Raw genomic sequence first — 20,912 nt, forward strand, 5'->3', positions numbered from 1 at the left:
GGGGAGAAGGAAATGCCAAAATGCCAGAAGTCCAGTGTCAAGTACCCACAGTCAGTGATGGTCTGGGGTGCCGTGTCAGCTGCTGGTGTTGGTCCACTGTGTTTTATCAAGGGCAGGGTCAATGCAGCTAGCTATCAGGACATTTTGGAGCACTTCATGCTTCCATCTGCTGAAAAGCTTTATGGAGATGAAGATTTCATTTTTCAGCACGACCTGGCACCTGCTCACAGTGCCAAAACCACTGGTAAATGGTTTACTGACCATGGTATCACTGTGCTCAATTGGCCTGCCAACTCTCCTGACCTGAACCCCATAGAGAATCTGTGGGATATTGTGAAGAGAACGTTGAGAGACTCAAGACCCAACACTCTGGATGAGCTAAAGGCCGCTATCGAAGCATCCTGGGCCTCCATAAGACCTCAGCAGTGCCACAGGCTGATTGCCTCCATGCCACGCCGCATTGAAGCAGTCATTTCTGCAAAAGGATTCCCGACCAAGTATTGAGTGCATAACTGTACATGATTATTTGAAGGTTGACGTTTTTTGTATTAAAAACACTTTTCTTTTATTGGTTGGATGAAATATGCTAATTTTGTGAGATAGGAATTTTGGGTTTTCATGAGCTGTATGCCAAAATCATCCGTATTAAGACAATAAAAGACCTGAAATATTTCAGTTAGTGTGCAATGAATCTAAAATATATGAATGTTAAATTTTCATCATTACATTATAGAAAATAATGAACTTTATCACAATATGCTAATATTTTGAGAAGGACCTGTACAGGAGTGCAGAAAAAACCAATCAGAGCCATGCTTACTTACAAAGCTGTAAACTGATTTTTATTGTGACATCATCACAACAGAACAAATCAACACACCTGAAGATACATTCATCAGAAACAGCACACGTCTCTAAAAGTCCCTCCATTTCCCAAGTGCTACCTCAGACCAAGAAGAGTTTGTGAAGGTAAGTGCAGAGAAACAAACATTCAATTCAGAAAGTGACAATATTCAAACAGGAAGTGAGTGTTTGTGGGAGGGGTCACATCTCATGCTCAGCCAATAAGGTCTCACCTAGATCTGACGTCAGCATGACCATCGTGGGTCTGGAGTCTGTAGGGGTCAAAGAACATTTAGACTTTAGAAGCATGTTTCTGAATCCATGGGACCAGCCAACAGGAAGAAATGGTTATTATTAAAGGAACAGTTAACAAACCCATAAGATAATAAACCAGAGGAAGATCTGGAGTCTTTTTTTATTGGATCTTCTTAAAGAACATGTTTCACCCAAAATTTGTTACAAAGATCATTACAATAACTTCAAAAGTTACAGAGAAGTCAGGATTTAAAAGGATTATGATTTCAGGCATAAATGTGTTGAATTAAGCGTTGTTTGCACAAGTATGAGTCAAAATGGCGCCTGGAGGTGCACGTCTGATGTCTGGCTGTGTTCAACCAAAGGATCGGTCTATGTAGGGCGGATGGTCGCGAAGGCTGGCTGTTCCCACCCTTACCTCAGCGTAACGTCTGTCGCCTAGCAATAAGTGAAGCACAGAGCTGTGGAGCCGTAAAGATGGAGCCGTAGGTTAATCCTGCTGTCTCCACCGTACACAACTGGACCAAATAATAATAATATTATTATTATAGTTGGTACCCCTCGGTTAATGAAAGAAAAACCCACAACGGTCACAGAAATAACTTGAATCTGACAAAGGTAATAATGAATAAAAACTATGAAAATGAACAAATGAAAGTCAGACGTTGCTTTTCAAACATGCTTCAACCAAATTATTTAAAAAATAAACTCTTAAAACAGGCCTGAACAACAATGATGGTACCTTAACTTAATATTTTGTTGCACAACCTTTTGAGGCAATCGCTGCAATCAGACGATTCCTATAAGTGTCAATGAGACTTCTGGACCTCTCAGCAGGTATTCTGGACCACTCCTCATGAGCAAACTGCTCCAGGTGTCTCAGGTTTGAAGGGTGACTTTTCCAGACGGCATGTTTCAGCTCCTTCCAAAAATGCTCAATAAGATTTAGGTCAGGGGTCATAGAAGGTCACTTCAGAATATTCCAATGTTTTCCTCTTAGTCATTCTTGGTGTTTTTAGCTGTTTGTTTTGGGTCATTATCCTGTTGAAAGACCCATGACCTGCGACTGAGACCAAACTTTCTGACACTAGGCAGCACATTTCTCTCTAGAATCCCTTGATAGTCATGAGATTTCATTATACCTGCACAGATTCAAGAGACCCTGTACCAGATGCAGCAAAACAGCACCAGAACATAACAGAACCTCCTCCATGTTTCACAGTAGGGACAGTGTGCTTTTCTTCATATGCTTCATTTCTCCATCCGCGAACATAGAGCTGATGTTGTCAACTAGTTTAATTTTTGTCTCATCTGTCTGTAGGACATTCTTCTAGAAGCTTTGTTGCTTGTCAACATGTAGTTTGGTAAATTCCAGTCTGGCTTTTTTATGATTTGTTTTCAACAATGATCTCCTTCGTCATCTCCCATTAAGTCCACTTTGCCTCAAACAACATCGGATGGTACGATCTGACACTGATGTTCCTTGAGCTTGAAGTTCACCTTTAACCTCTTAAGATTTTCTGGGCTCTTTTGTTACCCTTCGTATTATCGTCTCTTTGTTTTGTCATCAATGTTTCTCCTGCAGCCACGTCCAGGGAGGTTTACAGTCTCATGGATCTTAGATTTCTTAGTAATATGTGTAACTGTAATCACAGGAACATGAAGCTGCTTGGAGATGATCTTATAACCTTTACCTTTAACATGCTTGTCTATAATTTTCTTTCTAATCTCCTGAGACTCTTTCCTTGGCTTCCTCTGGTCCATGTTGAGTCTGGTACCATGTTACCAAACAGCACAGTGACTACCTGTAGCCCTATATATAGACCCACTGACTGATTACAGGAATGAAGACACCTTGATTTAACACGTCCCTTTGGTCACATTATTTTCAGGGGAACCATCATTTTTGTCCAGGCCTGTTTCATGACTTTATTTTTTTAAATAATTCTGTTGAAACATGTTTTAAAAACAATGTCTGACTTTCATTTGTTCATTTTCATAGAATTTTTATTCATTATTACCTTTGTCAGATTCAAGTTATTTCTGTGACCTTTGTGGGTTTTTCTTTCATTAACCGAGGGGTACCAACAATTTTGTCCACGTGGGTAAATACCTGAACATGGTTTTTATTTGCACCTTTATATATTCCTGATGGTTTATAAGCTAGTTTTCTTGTTGTATTATTTATATTTTATTCTATTTCCCTCCCTTAGAGATAGGGTGAGGGGTTCGGAGTAGAGCCGCTGCTCCTCCACATCGAGAGGAGCCAGTTGAGGTGGCTCGGGCATCTATACCGGATGCCTCCTGGACACCTTCCTCGGGAGGTGTTCCAGGCACGTCCCACCGGGAGGAGGCCCAGGGGACGGCCCAGGACACGCTGGAGGGACTATGTCTCTCGGCTGGCCTGGGAACGCCTTGGGCTCCCTACGGAGGAGCTGGAGGAGGTGTCTGGAGAGAGGGACGTCTGGGCGTCTTTGCTGAGTCTGCTGCCCCCGCGACCCGGTCCTGGATAAAGCGGAAGACGACGCGTACGAGTATTCTACTTCATTAATCAGCCATTTATAATGTTAAAAATATTTTTACAGGAGGCTTAATTTGTAGGAGCCTTAGAATTTGGACAGCCTTCGTTGCATCGCTGACGTAATCTCACTCCAAAGGACACAGCCTCCGTCTCTGACTCTATGGTCCAGACCACTTTCACTGATCCCTTTGGTGATCACCTAAAGCTGCTGGAGATAAACACTGAACATCTCAGGCTGACAGAAACGTTTATTCCAGTGAAGAAATCGGACTCAGACTGAAACAGATTTTGAGGACTCCTTTTCTAAAACACTCCACAGTTTCTGTGATGCATTTAGAAAAACTAGAGAAATCCTTCTGAAGTCAGAAGAACCATTAGAACATCACTTTCACCCAACCTTCAGTCATTGAAATCTGGAGCATTTGACTAGCTGTTCAGTTAGCCTTAGCTGATGCAAATTGTGACACTTCTTCCTTTTATAGAAATGTCAAACGTGTTTACATCACATCAGTACATTTAACTGCTCTAATAAGTTAATTACTCATATATTTCTACTAAACACAGCATATTAGCCCACATCCAGATCTAGCCAAGAGAAAAGACACCGAATGAATTAGCAATGCTAATGCTAACTAGCCTAGCTTAGCCAATTAAAGTAGCTTCTACCTATTATTTAAATTTAAAATATATTTAAATCCTATCAGTATATCCGTTTTAACATGTTAAAAATTCAGTCAGTGAAGATGTTCTGTAACATCACTGGTTCCTGATATTTTACTGTAGGAAAATCAGCAAGAACTGAATCAGAATCAGAACCTAAGAACACACACCTGAGTAGAACCACAGAAGATGAAAGAATATAAATATATTCAAATTGAATATTAATTTTATAAACAGGATTATTCTCCCAGAACTGGGAAGAGATTAAAACCAGTTTCACAATTATTACACAGAACACAAAGTTCCTACTGATACAGAGGACAAGTAAACACCACACAGAGGACAGGACCAGATCTGTACTGGGTCCAAATGTTGTACAGCCAACAGAACCATGTCTCTAAACTGGAAGAAGTCTGTTTCACTAAACCTGCACTGGTTTTAGTCTGAAGGGGTCTGTTAATGGGAGCTCTGGAACTCTCTGGGGGACCACAGTGGGTGAGGAAGGGGACAATGTTCAGCCCTTACTGCTGTGGGGGACCCAGGTGAGGGGCTGGTGCTTCTCTCTGATTGGCTGGAGAGCACTGCTGGGGGCGTGGCCTCCCAGCGGAGGTGGGACCTCCCTGTTGTCTTCTTCCTCTCCTTCAGACAGCAGGTCACTGATCTGTTGTTGCAGCTCAGGACTAATGTCATTCTCAGCCAGAACCAGAACCCGTAAGCTAGTTGGGTAGTTCTCCACCATGTCCAGGAACACCTACACACACAGAAACCCTGCTTACAAAACTGAAACTGATGATGATGATAAAAAGCACAAAGGAGCGCTGTAATTGCGGGACCTGTGCAGACTGGTTGGTAAGTCCAGTTCCTTCCAGGTCCAGGACCTCCAGGGTTCTGCTAGATGCCACAGCAACTGCCAGCATTGCTGCAATCTGATCTCCTGTAGACAGAACCAGGACCATCAGACCCAGAACCATGAACAGGTTGTGAACTGTTTTTCAGGTATTGGCTCACCCAGTGGGTTGTAGTCCAGGTTCAGCACTCGGAGTTGCGAGCTGTGAGCCACAGCGATGGCAAAACGAGCCCAGCCTTTGGAGCTGATCCGGGGATTAGCACTCAGAGTCAGCTCCCTTAGACCTGCAGCCACACAGATGCAAACTAACAGTGAACAACATGAGATTGCAGTTGATAACAGGTTAATAACAGCTAAATAACATAACTGGTTACTTGTACACGTCAATAGAGTGTGTATAAATGGTGAACAGTGGGAACATGAAAGGTGAATAAGAGGAGAAGCAGAACCAGAATCAGCTTTATCTGCCTTGCTAGTGGACACAAACAAGGAACTTGACTTTGATGCCACTTTTCTCTCAATGAAGACATTTTAAATATAAATTTATAAAAAAGCCTCCCTTTTGTTCACGAGTGAGGGAAGAATGAAGCGGGAGATCGACAGACGGATCGGTGCGGCTGCCACAGTAATGGGGGCTCTGTGCCGGTCCGTTGTGGTGAAGAGAGAGCTGAGCCGAAAAGCAAAGGTCTCAATTTACTGGTCGGTCTACGTTCCTACCTTCACCTATGGCCATGAACTTTGGGTCATGACTGAAAGAACGAGATCACGGATACAAGCGGCTGAAATGAGCTTCCTCCGTAGGGTGGCCGGGCACTCCCTTAGAGATAGGGTGAAGAGCTCGGAGTAGAACTGCTGCTCCTCCACATCGAGAGGAGCCAGTTGAGGTGGCTCGGGCATCTATACCGGATGCCTCCTGGATGCCTTCCTCGGGAGGTGTTCCAGGCACGTCCCACCGGGAGGAGGCCCAGGACACGCTGGAGGGACTATGTCTCTCGGCTGGTCTGGGAACGCCTTGGGCTCCCCCTGGAGGAGCTGGAGGAGGTGTCTGGGGAGAGGGACGTCTGGGCGTCTCTGTTGAGTCTGCTGTCCCCGCGACCCGGTCCCGGATAAGTGGAAGACGACGAGTACGAGTATATAAAAAAGGGAAAATAAAAAAGTATTTTTCTTTCTTGTAAATATGTATAGAACAGAGTGCAAATATGCCTAGTATGAATCTGGAACTCTGACTGTTAGGTGTCCATCAGAGAAACAGTCTGGGGGAAGAAACTGTCTCTGTGGCGGCTGGTTTTAGTAAACAGTGCTCTGTAGCGCCACCTGAAGGTAAAACTCTGAACAGTTTATGTGCAGGGTGTGTGGGGTCTGCAGAGATGTTAGCAGCTCTTTTCTTGACCCTTGACCTGTATAAGTCCTGGATGGAGGGAAGGTCAGCTCTGATTATTCTCTCTGCAGTCCTGATTATTCGTTGCAGTCTGGACCTGTCCTGTTTGGTGGATGATCCAAACCACACTGAGATGGATGAAGACAGGACAGATTGAATGATGGCAGTGGAGAAGATGACCAGCAGCTCCTGTGGAAGGTTGAACTTCTTGAGTTGCCTCAGGAAGTACAGTCTCTGCTGGACCTTCTTTCAAACAGTGTCTATGTGTGAAGACCATCTCAGGTCCAGTGAAAGGATGATTACTAGGAACTGGAATTGGTCCACAGCAGACACAGTGTTGATGAGGACAGTGAGGGGAGGAAGTGTTGGAAGGTGTTCTCCAGACGTCTGCTGTCATCTCCACTGGCTTTAGTGGGTTGAGCTGGAGGTGGTTCTGACTCCACCAGTGTACCAGTTGATCCTCCTCCTGTCTGTATGCGGACTCATCACTGTTCTGGATTAGAACAGTAACAGTGGTGTCATCTGCAACCTTCAGGACTTTCACTGATGGCTCTGCTGAGGTGCAGTCATTAGTGTAAAGGGAGAAGAGGAGTGGGGATAGAACAAACCTCTGGGGAGTGCCGCCGCTGATGGGAGATGATGCTCCCCAGCCTCACCTGCTGCAGGTCAGTCAGGAAGCTGGTGATCAGGGGATCACCGAATGTTTTCAGGGCTGAAACAATTTATCGGATTAATCATGATCAATAGATTGTGAAAATAATCATCCACTCATTTAGTGATCATATAATTGTCAAGTGGAATAAACAGACTCTGAAACGTCATTTGCTGAAAGAACAACCCACTCAGAGCAGTAATTAGGCAAACATTTTATAAAAAATATAAACATTTTTCATTCAAGATGAAAAACCTTTTTCTGTAAGTGTTAGCCTTATCTGTTTCAGATTCTGTAAAAAACCTTCTATATACCAAGATGGTGCCAATGATGGCGGCCTCGGAGCTTCGCTCTCTTTGTTTTTGTGTGTTTTTATGTTTTTCGAGCCACAATCCTGTGGTCTCATTCAGCAGAGGAACTTCTCAACATCAGAGAGTCCTCTCTTGGGATTTTTTCACCATCTTTCATTGATCCGAGGTTCACTGAGCTCCTGGCAAGCGGAGCTGCGGCTCTATATGGGATACTGCGCAGAAAGCGTCGAAGGGGAAAGCGTGCTGGTAAAGCTCCGCCAAAGAGGACTACAAACACCACTGCCTTCAATCCACCTGGCAAATGTCCGCTCTCTAAACAACAAGATGGACGAGCTGCTTCTTCTCACCGGTAAAAACACACGACCTCCACGGATCAGCGGTTCTCTGCTTCACCGAGACATGGCTGAGTGAAAACATCCTGGACCGCACACTGCTGATGCCGGACTTCCAGCTGCTCAGAGCGGATCACAGCGTGGAGCTATCGGGGAAGAAGAGAGGAGGCAGAATCTGCTTTTATATAAATGAAGGTTGGTGCAGAGACGTAAAAGTGCTGGAAAAAACCCTAACCCTAACCCATACATCAGTTTCTGTGAGGACATGTGTGTGCAGACCAAGACCTTCTGCACCTTTGGGAACAACAAGCCATGGTTTACTCCACACCTCAGGAATCTGTGCAGGGAAAAGGAAGAAGCTCCCAGCAGTGGAGATTGGGCGCGGTACAGGCAGGCCAGGAACACACTAATAAAGGAGATCAAGCAGCTAAGAGAAGCTACAGTGAGAAGCTGAAGAACAACCTTTCTACTGGTGACACTTCAGCTGTATGGACTGGTCTGAGAAACCTGACTGCCTATAGGAGCCCCTCCACCCATCCTGAACAGAGTCGTCTCCTGGCCAACCGTCTGAATGGCTTCTACTGCAGACATGACAAGAAGCCATTCACACCTCAAATCATCTCCTCTACATCCCATTCAGGAACAAATTTGACCCGTAAAACAACCAACCCCCTACCTTCAGATCCTCTACCTGCACTAAAGATCTCTGAGGAAGATGTAAACAGGCTCTTTCAGCGCATGAAAACAAAGAAAGCTGGAGGACCTGATAACATCTCCCCATCATGTCTGAAAGCCTGTGCAAATCAACTCGCTCTGATCTTCACAAGGATCTTCAACAAGTCACTGGAGAAATGTGAGGTCCCCTCCTGCCTCAAACAATCCACCATCATCCCGGTTCCCAAGAAACTCACCATCCTAGGATTAAATGACTACAGGCCTGTAGCCCTGACGTCTGTGGTCATGAAATCCTTTGAGCGGCTGGTGTTGAAGCACCTGAAAGACATCACAGGCCCCCTGCTGGACCTCCTGCAGTTTGCTTACTGAGCAAACAGGTCGGCAGATGATGCTGTTAACTTAGGTCTACACTTCATCCTGCAACACCTCGACCGTCCAGGGACGTACGCCAGGATCCTGTTTGTAGACTTCAGCTCGGCCTTCAACACCATCATACCAGACATCCTCCACCAGAAGCTCACCCAGCTCAACGTCCCAGCCTCCACCTGTCAGTGGATCACCAGCTTCCTGATGGACCGACAGCAGCAGGTGAGACTGGGGAGCATCTTCTCCTGATCCAGATCAATAAGTACTGGTGCCCCCCAGGGGTGTGTTCTATCCCCACTCCTCTTCTCTCTGTACACAAATGACTGCACCTCATCGGACTCGTCCGTGAAACTCCTTAAGTTTGCAGACGACACCACTGTTATTGGACTGATCCAGGACGGTGATGAGTCTGCATACAGACAGCAGGTGGATCGGCTGGTACACTGGTGTTATCAGAACCACCTGGAACTGAACCCACTCAAGACTGTGGAAATGGTGGTGGACTTTAGGAGAACACCAACCCCATACACCCCCCTCACCATCCTCAACAACACTGTATCGGCTGTGGACCACTTCAGGTTCTTAGGAACCACCATCTCTGAGGACCTGAGATGGTCTTCACACATAGACACTGTTCAGAAGAAGGCCCAGCAGAGACTGTACTTCCTGAGGCAACTCAAGAAGTTCAACCTTCCACAGGAGCTGCTGGTCATCTTCTCCACTGCCATCATTCAGTCTGTCGTGTCTTCATCCATCTCAGTGTGGTTTGGATCATCCACAAAACAGGACAGGTCCAGACTGCAACGAATAATCAGGACTGCAGAGAGAATAATCAGAGCTGACCTTCCCTCCATCCAGGACTTATACAGGTCAAGGGTCAAGAAAAGAGCTGCTAAAATCTCTGCAGACCCCACACACCCTGCACATAAACTGTTCAGAGTTTTACCTTCAGGTGGCGCTACAGAGCACTGTTTACTAAAACCAGCCGCCATAGAGACAGTTTCTTCCTCCAGGCTGTTTCTCTGATGAACATTTAATAGAGTACAAAACAACATCATACAGATGTTGCAAATGTACCTTTTTATTTTTATTATCAGTCAGTCAGTCATTTTCTACCACTTATTCCATAGTGGGTCACGGGGGAGCTGGTGCCTATCTCCAGCAGTCTATGGGCGAGAGGCGGGGTACACCCTGGACAGGTCACCAGTCCATCGCAGGGCAACACACAAACTACCACACACACACTCATTCATACACCTAAGGGCAATTTAGAGACCAATTAACCTAACAGGCATGTCTTTGGACTGTGGGAGGAAGCCGGAGTACCCGGTGAGAACCCACGCATGCACGGGGAGAACATGCAAACTCCATGCAGAAAGACCCCAGGCTGGGAATCGAACCCAGGACCTTCTTGCTGCAAGGCAACAGTGCTACCAACTGCACCACCGTGCAGCCCTATCTTTATTAGATATGTGTATATTGTACATTGTAAATATGTATATTCTGTAATGCAAAAACAAAACCAAAGAGCAAAGTGTACCGGAGTCAGATTCCTTGTTTGTATGTATGAACTTGGCAATAAAGCTGATTCTGATTCTATGAAGCACCTTTCAGTATCCGATAATTAATCGATTAATCGAGAAAATAGTCGACAGATTAATCGATTAGCAAAATAACCATTAGTTGCAGCTCTCAATTATTTACCCAAATAACAGGTAAATAAGAGGTAAACAATGGTTAAATAACAGATAACAGACCAAAGGGTGAATAACAGGTTAAAATGAGTGAAAAAAACAGGTGAATATTTGGTCAATAGTAAGTTAATAGAGGATGGATAACAGGTAACTAACAGATGAATAATGGATGAATGAGAAGTGAATATTCTGAGATTAATATTTCTAATGAGCCAGAGTCAGAGGGCACCAGGAGCTGAGCAGGTTACCTGCTGGTAACCCAAGTTACCAAAGTGTCTCATTATCTTATTACAGTTCTGGCAGACTATATGAGATCTCTGATCATTTGCAGGTAACTGATCAGAGTAAATCCTGTCTAATTATGATGTCTAATTATATTTGGTTTCACCAAGTGAATCAGCCACCTGTAAGAAAAAATTAAAGACCTATATCCAATCTTCCATTCTTATCTAAAGTTCTTGAGAAAATAGTTGCTAATCAAATGTGTGAACATTTATACAGCAATGACCTGTTTGAAGAGTTTCAGTCAGGTTTCAGAGCTCATTATAGCACTGAAACAGCTCTGCTGAAAGTCACTAATGATATTCTTATGGCCTCAGATAATGGACTTGTGTCTGTTCTGGTTCTGTTAGATCTCAGTGCTGCATTTGATCCAGTCGACCATAATATTCTCTTAGAAAGGCTGGAATATGCTGTAGGGATCAGGGGAACAGCGCTAGGCTGGTTTAAATCTTATCTGTCTGACAGATTCCAGTTTGTTCATGTAAATGATAAATCATCTTTAAACTCCAGGGTTAATTGTGGAGTATCACAGGGTTCAGTACTTGGGCCAATTCTCTTTACTATATATATGCTTCCAATAGGTCAAATTATCAGGCAGCATGAGATAAATGTTCACTGTTACGCTGATGATACTCAGCTTTACTTATCCATAAATCCTGATGAGCCCAACCAGTTAGATAGACTACAAGCATGTCTTGAAAATATAAAAACTTGGATGACTTAAAATGTTCTGTTTCTAAATTCAGACAAGACAGAAGTTGTCGTCTTTGGACCGGAGTCTTTAAAAAAGAAACTGCTTAGTCAATCACTTAACCTGGATGGCATTAAATTGACCTCCAGTAATAAAGTAAAAAACCTTGGTGTTAACTTTGACTAGGACATGTCATTTAAATCTCATATTAAACAGGTTTCTAGGATTTCATTCTTTCACCTCCAGAATATTGCCAAAATTAAAAATATCCTGTCCAGGAGTGACGCTGAAAAACTAGTCCATGCATTTGTTACTTCAAGGCTGGACTATTGTAATTCTTTACTATCAGGATGTCCACAAAATGCAGTTAAAAGCCTTCAGCTGATTCAAAATGCTGCAGCAAGAGTTCTGATGAAAATTAAAAAGAGAGATCATATTTCTCCTATTTTAGCTTCCCTTCATTGGCTCCCTATTAAATCCAGAATAGAATTTAAAATTCTCCTCCTCACATATAAAGCCCTTAATGATCTAGCTCCATCATACATCAGAGATCTGATTGGTCCATATGTTCCTAACAGAGCACTTTGTTCTCAGACTGCAGGTTTACTGGTGGTTCCTAGAGTCTCTAGAAGTAGAATGGGAGGCAGATCCTTTAGTTATCAGGCTCCTCTCCTGTGGAACCAGCTCCCAGTTTTAGTCCGTGAGGCAGACACCCTGTCTACTTTTAAGGCTAGGCTTAAAACTTTCCTTTTTGATAAAGCTTATAGTTAGAGTGGCTTAGTTTATCCTGAACTATCTGTGTAGTTATGCTGCTATAGGCTTAGTCTGCTGGAGGACATAATGACCACTTTCAGTCTTCGCTACATTCTCACACTACTCTCCAATTTTGCATTATTTGCTGTTATTTCAGCTTTTAACTTTGTTCTCTCTTTTCTCTTCCTAGAAGCTACACCTGGCCTGACTCTGTGTCTACCTGTGACACCTTTCTGGAGAGGGGAATCGTCCAAGCTTCTGCTGGCAACAACTTAATGCTCACCTTCTATAGATGATCCACATGGCCCTGTCTTTCAGTGTTTAACCCTTTCTCTCTCCTAGACATGGCTACTGACTGAGCTTCTACTGTAACTAACTCTATGTTCTCTCTTTCAGACTCTAACCTTGAAAACTGGCTCAGAGTTTATCTGTTCTTTCTTTCTAGATGAAACGACTAAAGGAGCTACATCCATTAACATTTACTTTTCCTTCCCATAGAAAGTACTCCTGGATCAGTGCTTCTTTGTTCTCTTTGTGTCTCTGCTCTGTTCTCTCTAACCTCCAGTCGGTCGTGGCAGATGGCCGCTCACACTGAGCCTGGTTCTGGTTCTGCTGGAGGTTTCTTCCTGTTAAAAGGGAGTTTTTCCTCTCCACTGTCGCTACATGCATGCTCAGTATGAGGGATTGCTGCAAAGTCAACACCAGTGACTGTCCACTGTCTCTACATGCTCATCCAGGAGGAGTGAATGCTGCAAGTCACTGACTGGATGCAATCTGCTGGGTTTCCTTAGATAGAAAAACTTTTTATCCAATTTGAATAAATAACTGAATCTGACTGAACTGTTCAATGATTACGATTAATTGGAATGTATGAACCTGACTGTTGTGAAGAACCTTGAGACGACATGTGTTGTGAATTGGTGCTATAGAAATAAAGCTGAATTGAATTGAATAGGAAGCTGATGCTGCATTCACTGACCACAGGGGAATCCGATCTTCTATCCTTTCCTACCTGATTTGGCTCCATCCGGCGGCAGCATCCCGCAAATCAGAGCCAGCGCCTCCTCTCCCAGCATGCAGTCTCCCAGATCCAGACATACTAGGGACGGGTGGGTGGACAGGGCCGGGTTTAGGGCCACCAGTCCGGCGTCCAGCAGCGGGGAACCGTGGAGGCTACAAGGGGCAGGAGCAAAACGTCATGAACCAATCACATAAGCCGGCTGTTCGCTCAGCCAATCATGGGTCAAAATACTCACAACAGCGTCTGCAGGGAGCGGTTGGTCTTCAGGGCGTCGGCCAGGTGGCGCGTCCGGCTGATGCTGGAGACCACGCCCAGGTTCAGGTTGAGTTGGGCCAACGAGCGCGACTCGGCGACGCTGCGGCAGAAGCGGCCGAAATCGCGGTCAGAGAGCTGGCAGCCGCGGACAGACAGCAGCCGGACGCCGTCCTCCTTCAGGCTCTCACAGATGTCCTGGACCTCAGCCGCGGACAGCAGCTCCCCAGTTATCTGGATGGAGGCTGGCAGCATCTGGACTCCACTGGGACCACTAGGAGGACTGGGCCAGCTGGAAGAAACAAGAGACCGAACGAGACCTTCTGTCAGCTGTTTTTTGTTTCTGTTCCCAGCTTCTGATGAGTCCGAACCATCAAATCCAGACCACGGGTCCACCATGCTATATGCTGACAAGGCACCAAAAATCATTAGATTCTCATGTCAGACTGGTTTTAAACAGCTGGTTCAGATCCAGTTCAGGAGTGATTCTCTTTAAATATTTAATTATTTTATCAGAAACTAATCAGTGAATATGAATCATCTGATCAGAACCTACAGCAGGCGGGAATGCATAATAAATCTATTGATAAAGCTGCAGCAGATCAATAAAGTCTTTTAAACTCAAACTGAGAGACCAATGAAGAAGATCTGCAAACAGAGCAGAGCCAATCAGAGATCAGGATGAACTGATGAAGAGACATAATGTAACTGACTGATCATGTCTGATTGGCTCTCCAGTGTCAATCAATTAACCTGATGTGTGATCGATCAGCTCACGCGCAGCGAGTGGAGACTGTCACGCGGTGATGTCATCGTTCCACGGTACCGCGCCGAAGGCCATGAGCAGATTCGGGTCCAACAAGACTGCGAGCATCAGAGCCGATGGTGTGTGATTATTGAGTTTTTGTTGATCCACGGAAAGAAGGAGGCTGTGGGTCCTGTAGCCGGACAGCAGGTCTGTTTGTCGGTCAGAGGCAGTCCCCGAGTTCCGGTCCGGTGTGTTTCTGCAGGTGAGCGACGTTACTACGAGCAAGAGAGAGAGCAGGGGAATGAGGAGGGCTCACTCTGAGCAAAAAACATGGACTGACTGAGAGGCATATAGTAAATTATACTATAAACTATAATATATATATATATATATGTATTAGAAAAAGGGTTACACATTTACTGGTTTTGCTGTGAAGCTTTATTCATATTTTTTATTGTTTTCAGTTTTCAATGTTTACTTTGTGAATATTTTAAATACATTTTGCACTGAGCCTCATACAGTATGTTTTAACTTTTACGAAACTTATCTTGTTCAAATCTTCATCAGAGTAACTCCTCTTAAACAATAGAGGATGTTTTGTGACGTTACTTCCTGTTGAACCCAATTATAATCCTCGACGAGTTTCGTCGTCATGGAAACCAATAATTCCTCAAAACCCGAGTACGCAGGTTCCTTTTTTATTAAGCAAATATATAAATAGACCAAAAAGGTACGTTTACAAACAAAAAGGCACAGTATAAAAGCGTGAGGTTAAAGGGCAAAAAAGAATGCAATTAAAGAATAAAGGGCTATGATTTTAAATCATATTTTTCAATGAGAGAAAAAAAGATTGGGGACATTTTAATATGTTTTCTACTAAGAGCACTAAGATATGACCGAACACTGTTGTGAAACACCTATACCTTAGGTTGGGTTTTAAGGGTTTAAGCTTTGTGGATGAAGAATTTCCCCAGAATTAAGATGGTGTTTATAGGATATAGATCTGTGTGCTCGGCCTGAGGACGTAAGGACGGCGCGTACTTGATGATGTCACTGCATGTTGTTTGTAATAAAAACCTTTTTGTTAATATGGATCTTTATTTTAGAATCCAGATGAATTGAAAGTAAACTTTACATTTTAAATAGGATTAGGTTTTATTTTATAGATCAAAAATCCGAAACAAATACAAAATTCTTTACAGAAACTTTCGCTGCGACGCGTGACGTATCCGGAAGTGTTTGAGCAACAGCTGCAGCTAGCAGCAGGAGCTAACAGCTAACTTCATCTGAAACATATAGAGAGAAAGACAGTTCCTCGTGGAGGTTAGTGCTGCCAGGTAGGAGAAACCAACCAACCAGCTTATATAACCAACTAGTTAACTGACAACTCATTAATAAATCGATGAAAGCTTTACCACGGAGCTGGAACCAGTCGGCAGCTAGCTGCTTTAGGCGTTAGCTCCAGGTATTCTCCATAATGTTTTTGTCATCAGGTACCTGCGTTTCACACCGTTAGTTCCGGTGATTTTGCTGGAGGCAGAACCGAGAAGCTGACACAGAACCGGAGCTAACGGTTGAACGCTGTTAGGATGCAGCTTTTGATTGTACAACTACATACTCCGGTTGTGCGACGTGTTGTAGTACTTTAGTAACACGATCAATGATATTGTAGTTCTGTTACAAAACTGGAAGTACGTTTTTGAAATGTTCCAAAAGTCCATCAGTTAAATGTTGGACAGATCGTTACTGATCAGTGACCCTGAAACAAGGAAAACATGTCGGACATTCTAGATTTCTCTCTCTGTCTCTCAGCTTGTCTCTGATGTCTCCTCTCTGTCCCTCAGCTGGTCCTAAACTGTCCCTCAAAGCTGTGTCCCGTGGATGGAAGTGTGTAGCTCAGCAATGGGACCAGAGAGAGTCTTTCCGAGCTCCGAAGACGAACTGGGGGAGGACAAGCGTTCAGTGGATGGAGCTGTATTACCTGCTGGGGCGGTGTGGGACGGGGATGTGGGGGAGGATGGGGGAGATTTAGAGCTGGACGAAGAGGAGGAGGAAGAGGGGGAGGAGGCGAGCAATGGAGAGTATTATTATCAGCCTCTGAACCAGGATCCTGATGGCTTGTACAGCAGCGAGCAGCCTGAAGAGGAGGACATGGGGGAGGTCTCCCACTCTCAGCAGCTGCAGCAGGTGCAACACAGGATAGAGGTGAGATCTGCCCAGCAACAGGTGACCAATTCATTCCAACCCGTTTTCAGTGATAACCTGGCAAAAGCATGTATCACCTTCCTGTCCCTGCAGGTGATGGGTCTGCATCTCCCTGAAGCTCCACCTCCAGACAGTGATGAAGAGGAGGACCAGGAGGGTGCAGCGGCCCAGAGGAGCAGAGCATCCATCCCCATGGATGCAGGTGAGATGACCTGCTGTCCTCCAGTGGTCTTTGAACTCCATTCAGAGGACAATGTTCTAAGGAGTGAAGGAATGCTAATCAGGAGCATTTTAGAATGATTCATGAATCTGTTCAAATCTGAAAGTGTGGAAATCTGCTAAGGGTCCAAATCAGTTCTTAATAGAGACTCTGTTAAGATGCAATGACTGTTAGGAGCCATACTTTTGATTCACATTGGAATGTGTTCAAAATCAGTTCAGACTGAAGCAGTGAGAGAAGCCAGACTGAGCTGTTAAAGCTACGGCGCTGAGTTGGTTCTAGAGAAAACAGACTTCAGATCAGACTTGTTTAGGACCCACTACTGTTCCTTCACAGCACACTGTTAGGTCAAACAACCTGAGAAGTGAAAGGACATTTGTGTTTGGTCAATTACGTCTTTGTTGTAAGAATGTTTTAAGTGCCTCATTCGTTGGCACCTAAGTCCTTGTATGGGCTGAGCAGCAGAGTTAAGTATGGTGGTGGCTCCTATGAAAAACTCACCAGATCCTCTACTGATGTCAAACTGCTTCTGGTGAACGTAGTGAGATGGTATGGGCCAGCATCTCCCTCGTTGGAATAAGCATGGCTCGTCATCCTTGCAGACATTCTGACCTTAGAGAGATACCAGAGGAAATCTCTACTGTTAGAGACTGAACTCAATCTGCTCCCACAGAGCAGAGTTGATCAGAAACTACCCCAAGAATTTAGGAGTGGAGTCCTGGAACGTCTTGAGCTCCACCCCACTGAACACCTGTGGGATCAGCTTTGATGTGCCTTTCCTGCCAGAGTGACACAACCACATTGGCTGACCTGTGAGGAATATGATGCTGTCCCAGCATGAGGAGGTGCTGTGCTGTTAAGGTTGTGTACGGTTCTACCACTCAGTACTGAGGCAATTAACTTCTTCAATGGACAATTCAACCTCTGCCTTCTTCCCTCCCTGTTGGTTGGAGTAAGGGAGAGTCAGGTTTAGCCTAAACCGGCTCAGTTATGGTTGAGGTCCAAACACACCCCCCATTTCTGCTACCTGTATGACCCCTTCTCTTTTCCAATGGTTATAATCAGTCTGACAGAGAGAGGTATCCCAATCCTTGTGGTTTTTAGTATAACAATGACCATCAGTGGGCTCTAGATGGACAAACCTTATCAGTTTATTTTACTTAATACCCCTACACATAGCCCGTTCTAAAATGTCCGAACTCTTAACACTCAGTAGTTTATTCTAACCTCCCCAACAACCCTACACCATTCAGATCCTTTGAGAAGAGCCTTTAGACGACGTGTGTTGTGAATTGGCGCTATATAAATAAACTAAATTGAATTGAACAATGTTTTGTTTCTTCACACTTCTGTCTTATCTAAAAACGACACCAAACCTGAGTCAGTAGAAGAGGCTGTTTGAAATTAGCAGAGAGGAAGTTTTTCTGCTACTCATTTCCTTCCAAATGAGGTTCATCAAGCATCAAACAAAAGCACTGGGTTCAGGAGCAGCTAAACTGCTGATAAACATGCTGACATCACTTCCTGTTTCTCTGCAGACCACGTGGAGCTGGTGAAAAGGACGATGGCCGCTGTGGCGCTGCCGTCTCTAGGTGTCCCGCCGTGGGCTCAGGAGATCTCCGACGACCAATGGAAGGACATGGTCCAGCACACGTTGCAGGAACGACAGAGTTCTGCTGGGCTCAGGATGCTGCGCCGGAGCAATGTCCCAGGACTCTGAAAGCCCCACAGATACCTCTGTCCCTGAATGCACCGTGACCTTAGAAATGAGCCCTTCCATGCCTGCAGAACCTGAACACACCATGTTAGCTTAAACATTCTGTCATGACTGGCCCTGAATGCAACATGAACAGACTGCAGTGGGCCCACACCTGGGTCTCAGCCTACATTCTGGACCCACAGCTGCTCTTGATTCTGAACAGTGATTTGGACCACATTATGACTCAAAAATAAAAACAGGATGTGAGATTAATTATTAATTGATGTATTTACAGTTAGTTTCTGACCAAACCTCTTCCTCTGAAGGAACAGTCTGTTGTTCAAGAACAGTTTGGATCAAGCTCCTTCTTCCTGTCTGTCCTGTTTCTGTATTTAAATCAGTGCAAATGTTAATTCCTCTGTGTGTAGAAACAGGAAGCTGGTTCAACATGTGGGCGAGACTTGCTTTATTTCTTCTGTACATACATGAACATCTGTTCAAAATCAGCTCTGACCATGTGATGCTCAAATTAAACATCTGTAAGATGACAGGAAGCAGTGTCATGTTGTAGCGTCACGACACAAGTGCACGGAGCGACCGCTCGGACCGGGATGGTTACCAGACCCAGAACATCTGGGGTTGTTCTGTCCAACGGTAAGTGGATGGTGGAGGCGGAGCTCGACACAGCCAATGGAATAATCACTAAAGGACATCCCTGCTCAGTAGCTGCAGCAGTGAAAAAAAAACCAACAAAAAAACAAGTTGTGGGCGTGGCTTTCTCTTGGGGGCGTGGTCACCTGACTAAGCTCCCCCCACCTAAGAGAGAAAAAAGAAAAATATTTAAGACTTGGTCTCGTTAATTTGGACGACTAGTAAACCCCAACACCAGCAACATGTCTGAGTTTGTTTCTGTGAAACAGCGCCATCTGTAGGAACTTCGGCACATTCAGACATTCCAGATCCTTTCTGGTGCGTCCCTTCTGTTTCCATCTATAAATGGGCACTTTAATGCTGCTAAGGGAAAATCACTTCGGTGACTGGACATTTGCTCAGCAGAACCAGAAGGTCGCCAGATGAGATGTAACAGCTTAGAAACCTTTAAATGTTTCTGTAGGAAAACTGGGATGCTGATCCTCATGTTTGGGTTTAAAATCTTTATGTTTAAACTGATTCATCGTTATCCAAAAGTAAATCCTGAAAGATGTTGTGGATCATCAGAAGTCTGAAAACGAACAGTTATGGAGAGACAGAGTTCATGACCTTAAACGGAAATAGGACTTCCTGTCATAGCAATGACAAACCAGGCCTCCTCATCCTGACCTTCTCTGATTGGACGTCTACATTCACTATGTCTCCTTGCCATCAGTTCATCAGAAGCTGCGACTCTGCAGATCAAACTGGCAGCTGATTGGTTGAGTGAAGTTAAAGATGCTGGGGACACTTGTCTGTGCTGCGTTCAGGTGCAGCAGAACGCATCAGTTTTCCACAGCAAGAGCCTAAACGTTCCACAGATCTGGTGCAGACCTCCCACCCTCAATGCCCTCTTGAAGGCAAATCCGTGGAATGTTTTCAGGGCGACGGAACAGAAGATTAATACTTCCCAAAACATGAACACAACTTGAAAAAACGTTTGCTTTCAATAACTAGAATTAAATTTCAGGTTCAACAAGTGGTTTAAACAGTCGTCCTTATGATGGTCTCTCTGTTTAGATCACGTGTATTTACTGTTCTGGTTCTGATCAGATCAGTTAACCTGAAACCTTCCAGAGGGATGAAGATATAGGACTCAGCTAACATTCAGCCCGTTCTGCTGCAGGAACAGCAGGTCTGAAACTGACCGAGACCAGATGTTGCAGGTCAGCAAGAGGCGGAGTCAGTGCAGGTTGTAAAGGGGGAGGAGCCAGTGCAGCTCATGAGGTGGCATAGGATGGATCTTTAGGCTCCTGCTGTGGAAAACTGCAGCCGATGATGCATTCAGGTGCTTAACACTGACTTGTAAACCGGTGTCCAGATGCAGCACCATCAGGGAGAGACGTTGTTGGGGGTGGGTGTGGCATGAGGCTGATGTCCAATCACAGTGGAGCGTTGAGACACGTGGACAAACAGGCAGAGCTTCTACAGTGTCCTACTTGTTATGGGCCACCAGGGGGCGGAGCTGAGTATTTTTGCTGTTGAACGCAGCATCAGCTTCACCCCTGTTTGACTCTCCACCGCAGTGATACCTTCCTTCCTGCTGAGACAGGTGGAGCAAGGCTCAGATAGGAACTGCCTTCCCCTGGTCAGAGAGCCTCGTGGTTGGCTGTCAGGTACTCCTCGGCCCTCTTATGAGCCTCCAAAGCTTTGATGGTGTAGACGTCTTGCGGCAGCTCAGACTTCCTCCTCATTAAGACCTTGTCCTTCTTCAGATCCTTCAGACCCTGCAGACCAAAAGAGGAACCAGAGGAACAGCTGTTAACGAGCACTCGGTCCACCATGGTGGCTAGCAGGTGACACCCTGCAGGTATCTG

At 44.9% G+C, this 20,912-nt stretch overlaps 3 protein-coding genes across 9 annotated transcripts in view; 1 reads left to right on the top strand and 2 right to left on the bottom strand.

Moving 5' to 3' along the window:
• Nucleotides 1–816: 816 nt before the first annotated feature.
• On the bottom strand, nt 817–14,446 carry lrrc73 (leucine rich repeat containing 73). 2 transcript variants are annotated; one of them, XM_047351341.1, is made up of 7 exons: nt 14,311–14,446; nt 13,517–13,825; nt 13,273–13,433; nt 5,288–5,410; nt 5,113–5,213; nt 4,805–5,030; nt 817–1,115 (listed from the first exon to the last, which is right to left on the bottom strand). In XM_047351341.1, exons 2-7 carry the CDS (start codon nt 13,786–13,788, stop codon nt 1,045–1,047), a joined length of 954 nt encoding a protein of 317 aa, XP_047207297.1. In that variant the 5' UTR covers nt 13,789–13,825; nt 14,311–14,446; the 3' UTR covers nt 817–1,044. The 2 variants fall into 2 exon arrangements, with proteins under 2 accessions (XP_047207297.1, XP_047207296.1); XM_047351340.1 differs by having other exon boundaries at nt 14,287–14,425.
• Nucleotides 14,406–18,953, top strand: mea1 (male-enhanced antigen 1). 4 transcript variants are annotated; one of them, XM_047351343.1, is made up of 4 exons: nt 14,406–14,543; nt 16,126–16,486; nt 16,580–16,688; nt 18,245–18,953. In XM_047351343.1, exons 2-4 carry the CDS (start codon nt 16,163–16,165, stop codon nt 18,424–18,426), a joined length of 615 nt encoding a protein of 204 aa, XP_047207299.1. In that variant the 5' UTR covers nt 14,406–14,543; nt 16,126–16,162; the 3' UTR covers nt 18,427–18,953. The 4 variants fall into 4 exon arrangements, with proteins under 4 accessions (XP_047207299.1, XP_047207298.1, XP_047207300.1 ...); XM_047351342.1 differs by lacking the exon at nt 14,406–14,543 and adding an exon at nt 15,484–15,618; XM_047351344.1 differs by lacking the exon at nt 14,406–14,543 and adding an exon at nt 15,484–15,604.
• ppp2r5d (protein phosphatase 2, regulatory subunit B', delta) overlaps nt 18,855–20,912 on the bottom strand; it is a 31,838-nt gene continuing 29,780 nt past the window's right edge. Inside the window, exons 17-18 of one of the 3 annotated variants that reach the window (XR_007035984.1) lie at nt 20,632–20,822; nt 18,855–19,221 (exon numbers count right to left, since the gene is read on the bottom strand). Coding sequence is in view for 1 of the 3 variants with exons in the window: in XM_047351339.1 (XP_047207295.1) it covers nt 20,685–20,822 (138 nt within the window). In the remaining 2 variants the exon portion in view is untranslated. Of the gene's footprint in view, nt 20,823–20,912 lie in introns of all 3 variants that reach the window. The other 2 variants (XR_007035983.1, XM_047351339.1) reach the window with 2 other exon arrangements.

The sequence above is a fragment of the Girardinichthys multiradiatus genome, chromosome 22, assembly GCF_021462225.1.
Source record: "Girardinichthys multiradiatus isolate DD_20200921_A chromosome 22, DD_fGirMul_XY1, whole genome shotgun sequence".
Classification (NCBI taxonomy): domain Eukaryota; kingdom Metazoa; phylum Chordata; class Actinopteri; order Cyprinodontiformes; family Goodeidae; genus Girardinichthys; species Girardinichthys multiradiatus.

Coding starts and splice junctions, on each gene's coding strand:
- lrrc73 (XM_047351341.1), bottom strand. CDS start 13,788: ATGCTGCCAGCCTCCATCCAGATAACTGGGGAGCTGCTGTCCGCGGCT. Junction 5,214..5,287: donor CCTGGACTACAACCCACTGG/GTGAGCCAATAC, acceptor TTCTGTCTACAG/GAGATCAGATTGCAGCAATG. Junction 5,031..5,112: donor TTACCAACCAGTCTGCACAG/GTCCCGCAATTA, acceptor CTGTGTGTGTAG/GTGTTCCTGGACATGGTGGA.
- mea1 (XM_047351343.1), top strand. CDS start 16,163: ATGGAAGTGTGTAGCTCAGCAATGGGACCAGAGAGAGTCTTTCCGAGC. Junction 16,487..16,579: donor AGGTGCAACACAGGATAGAG/GTGAGATCTGCC, acceptor CTGTCCCTGCAG/GTGATGGGTCTGCATCTCCC. Junction 16,689..18,244: donor ATCCATCCCCATGGATGCAG/GTGAGATGACCT, acceptor GTTTCTCTGCAG/ACCACGTGGAGCTGGTGAAA.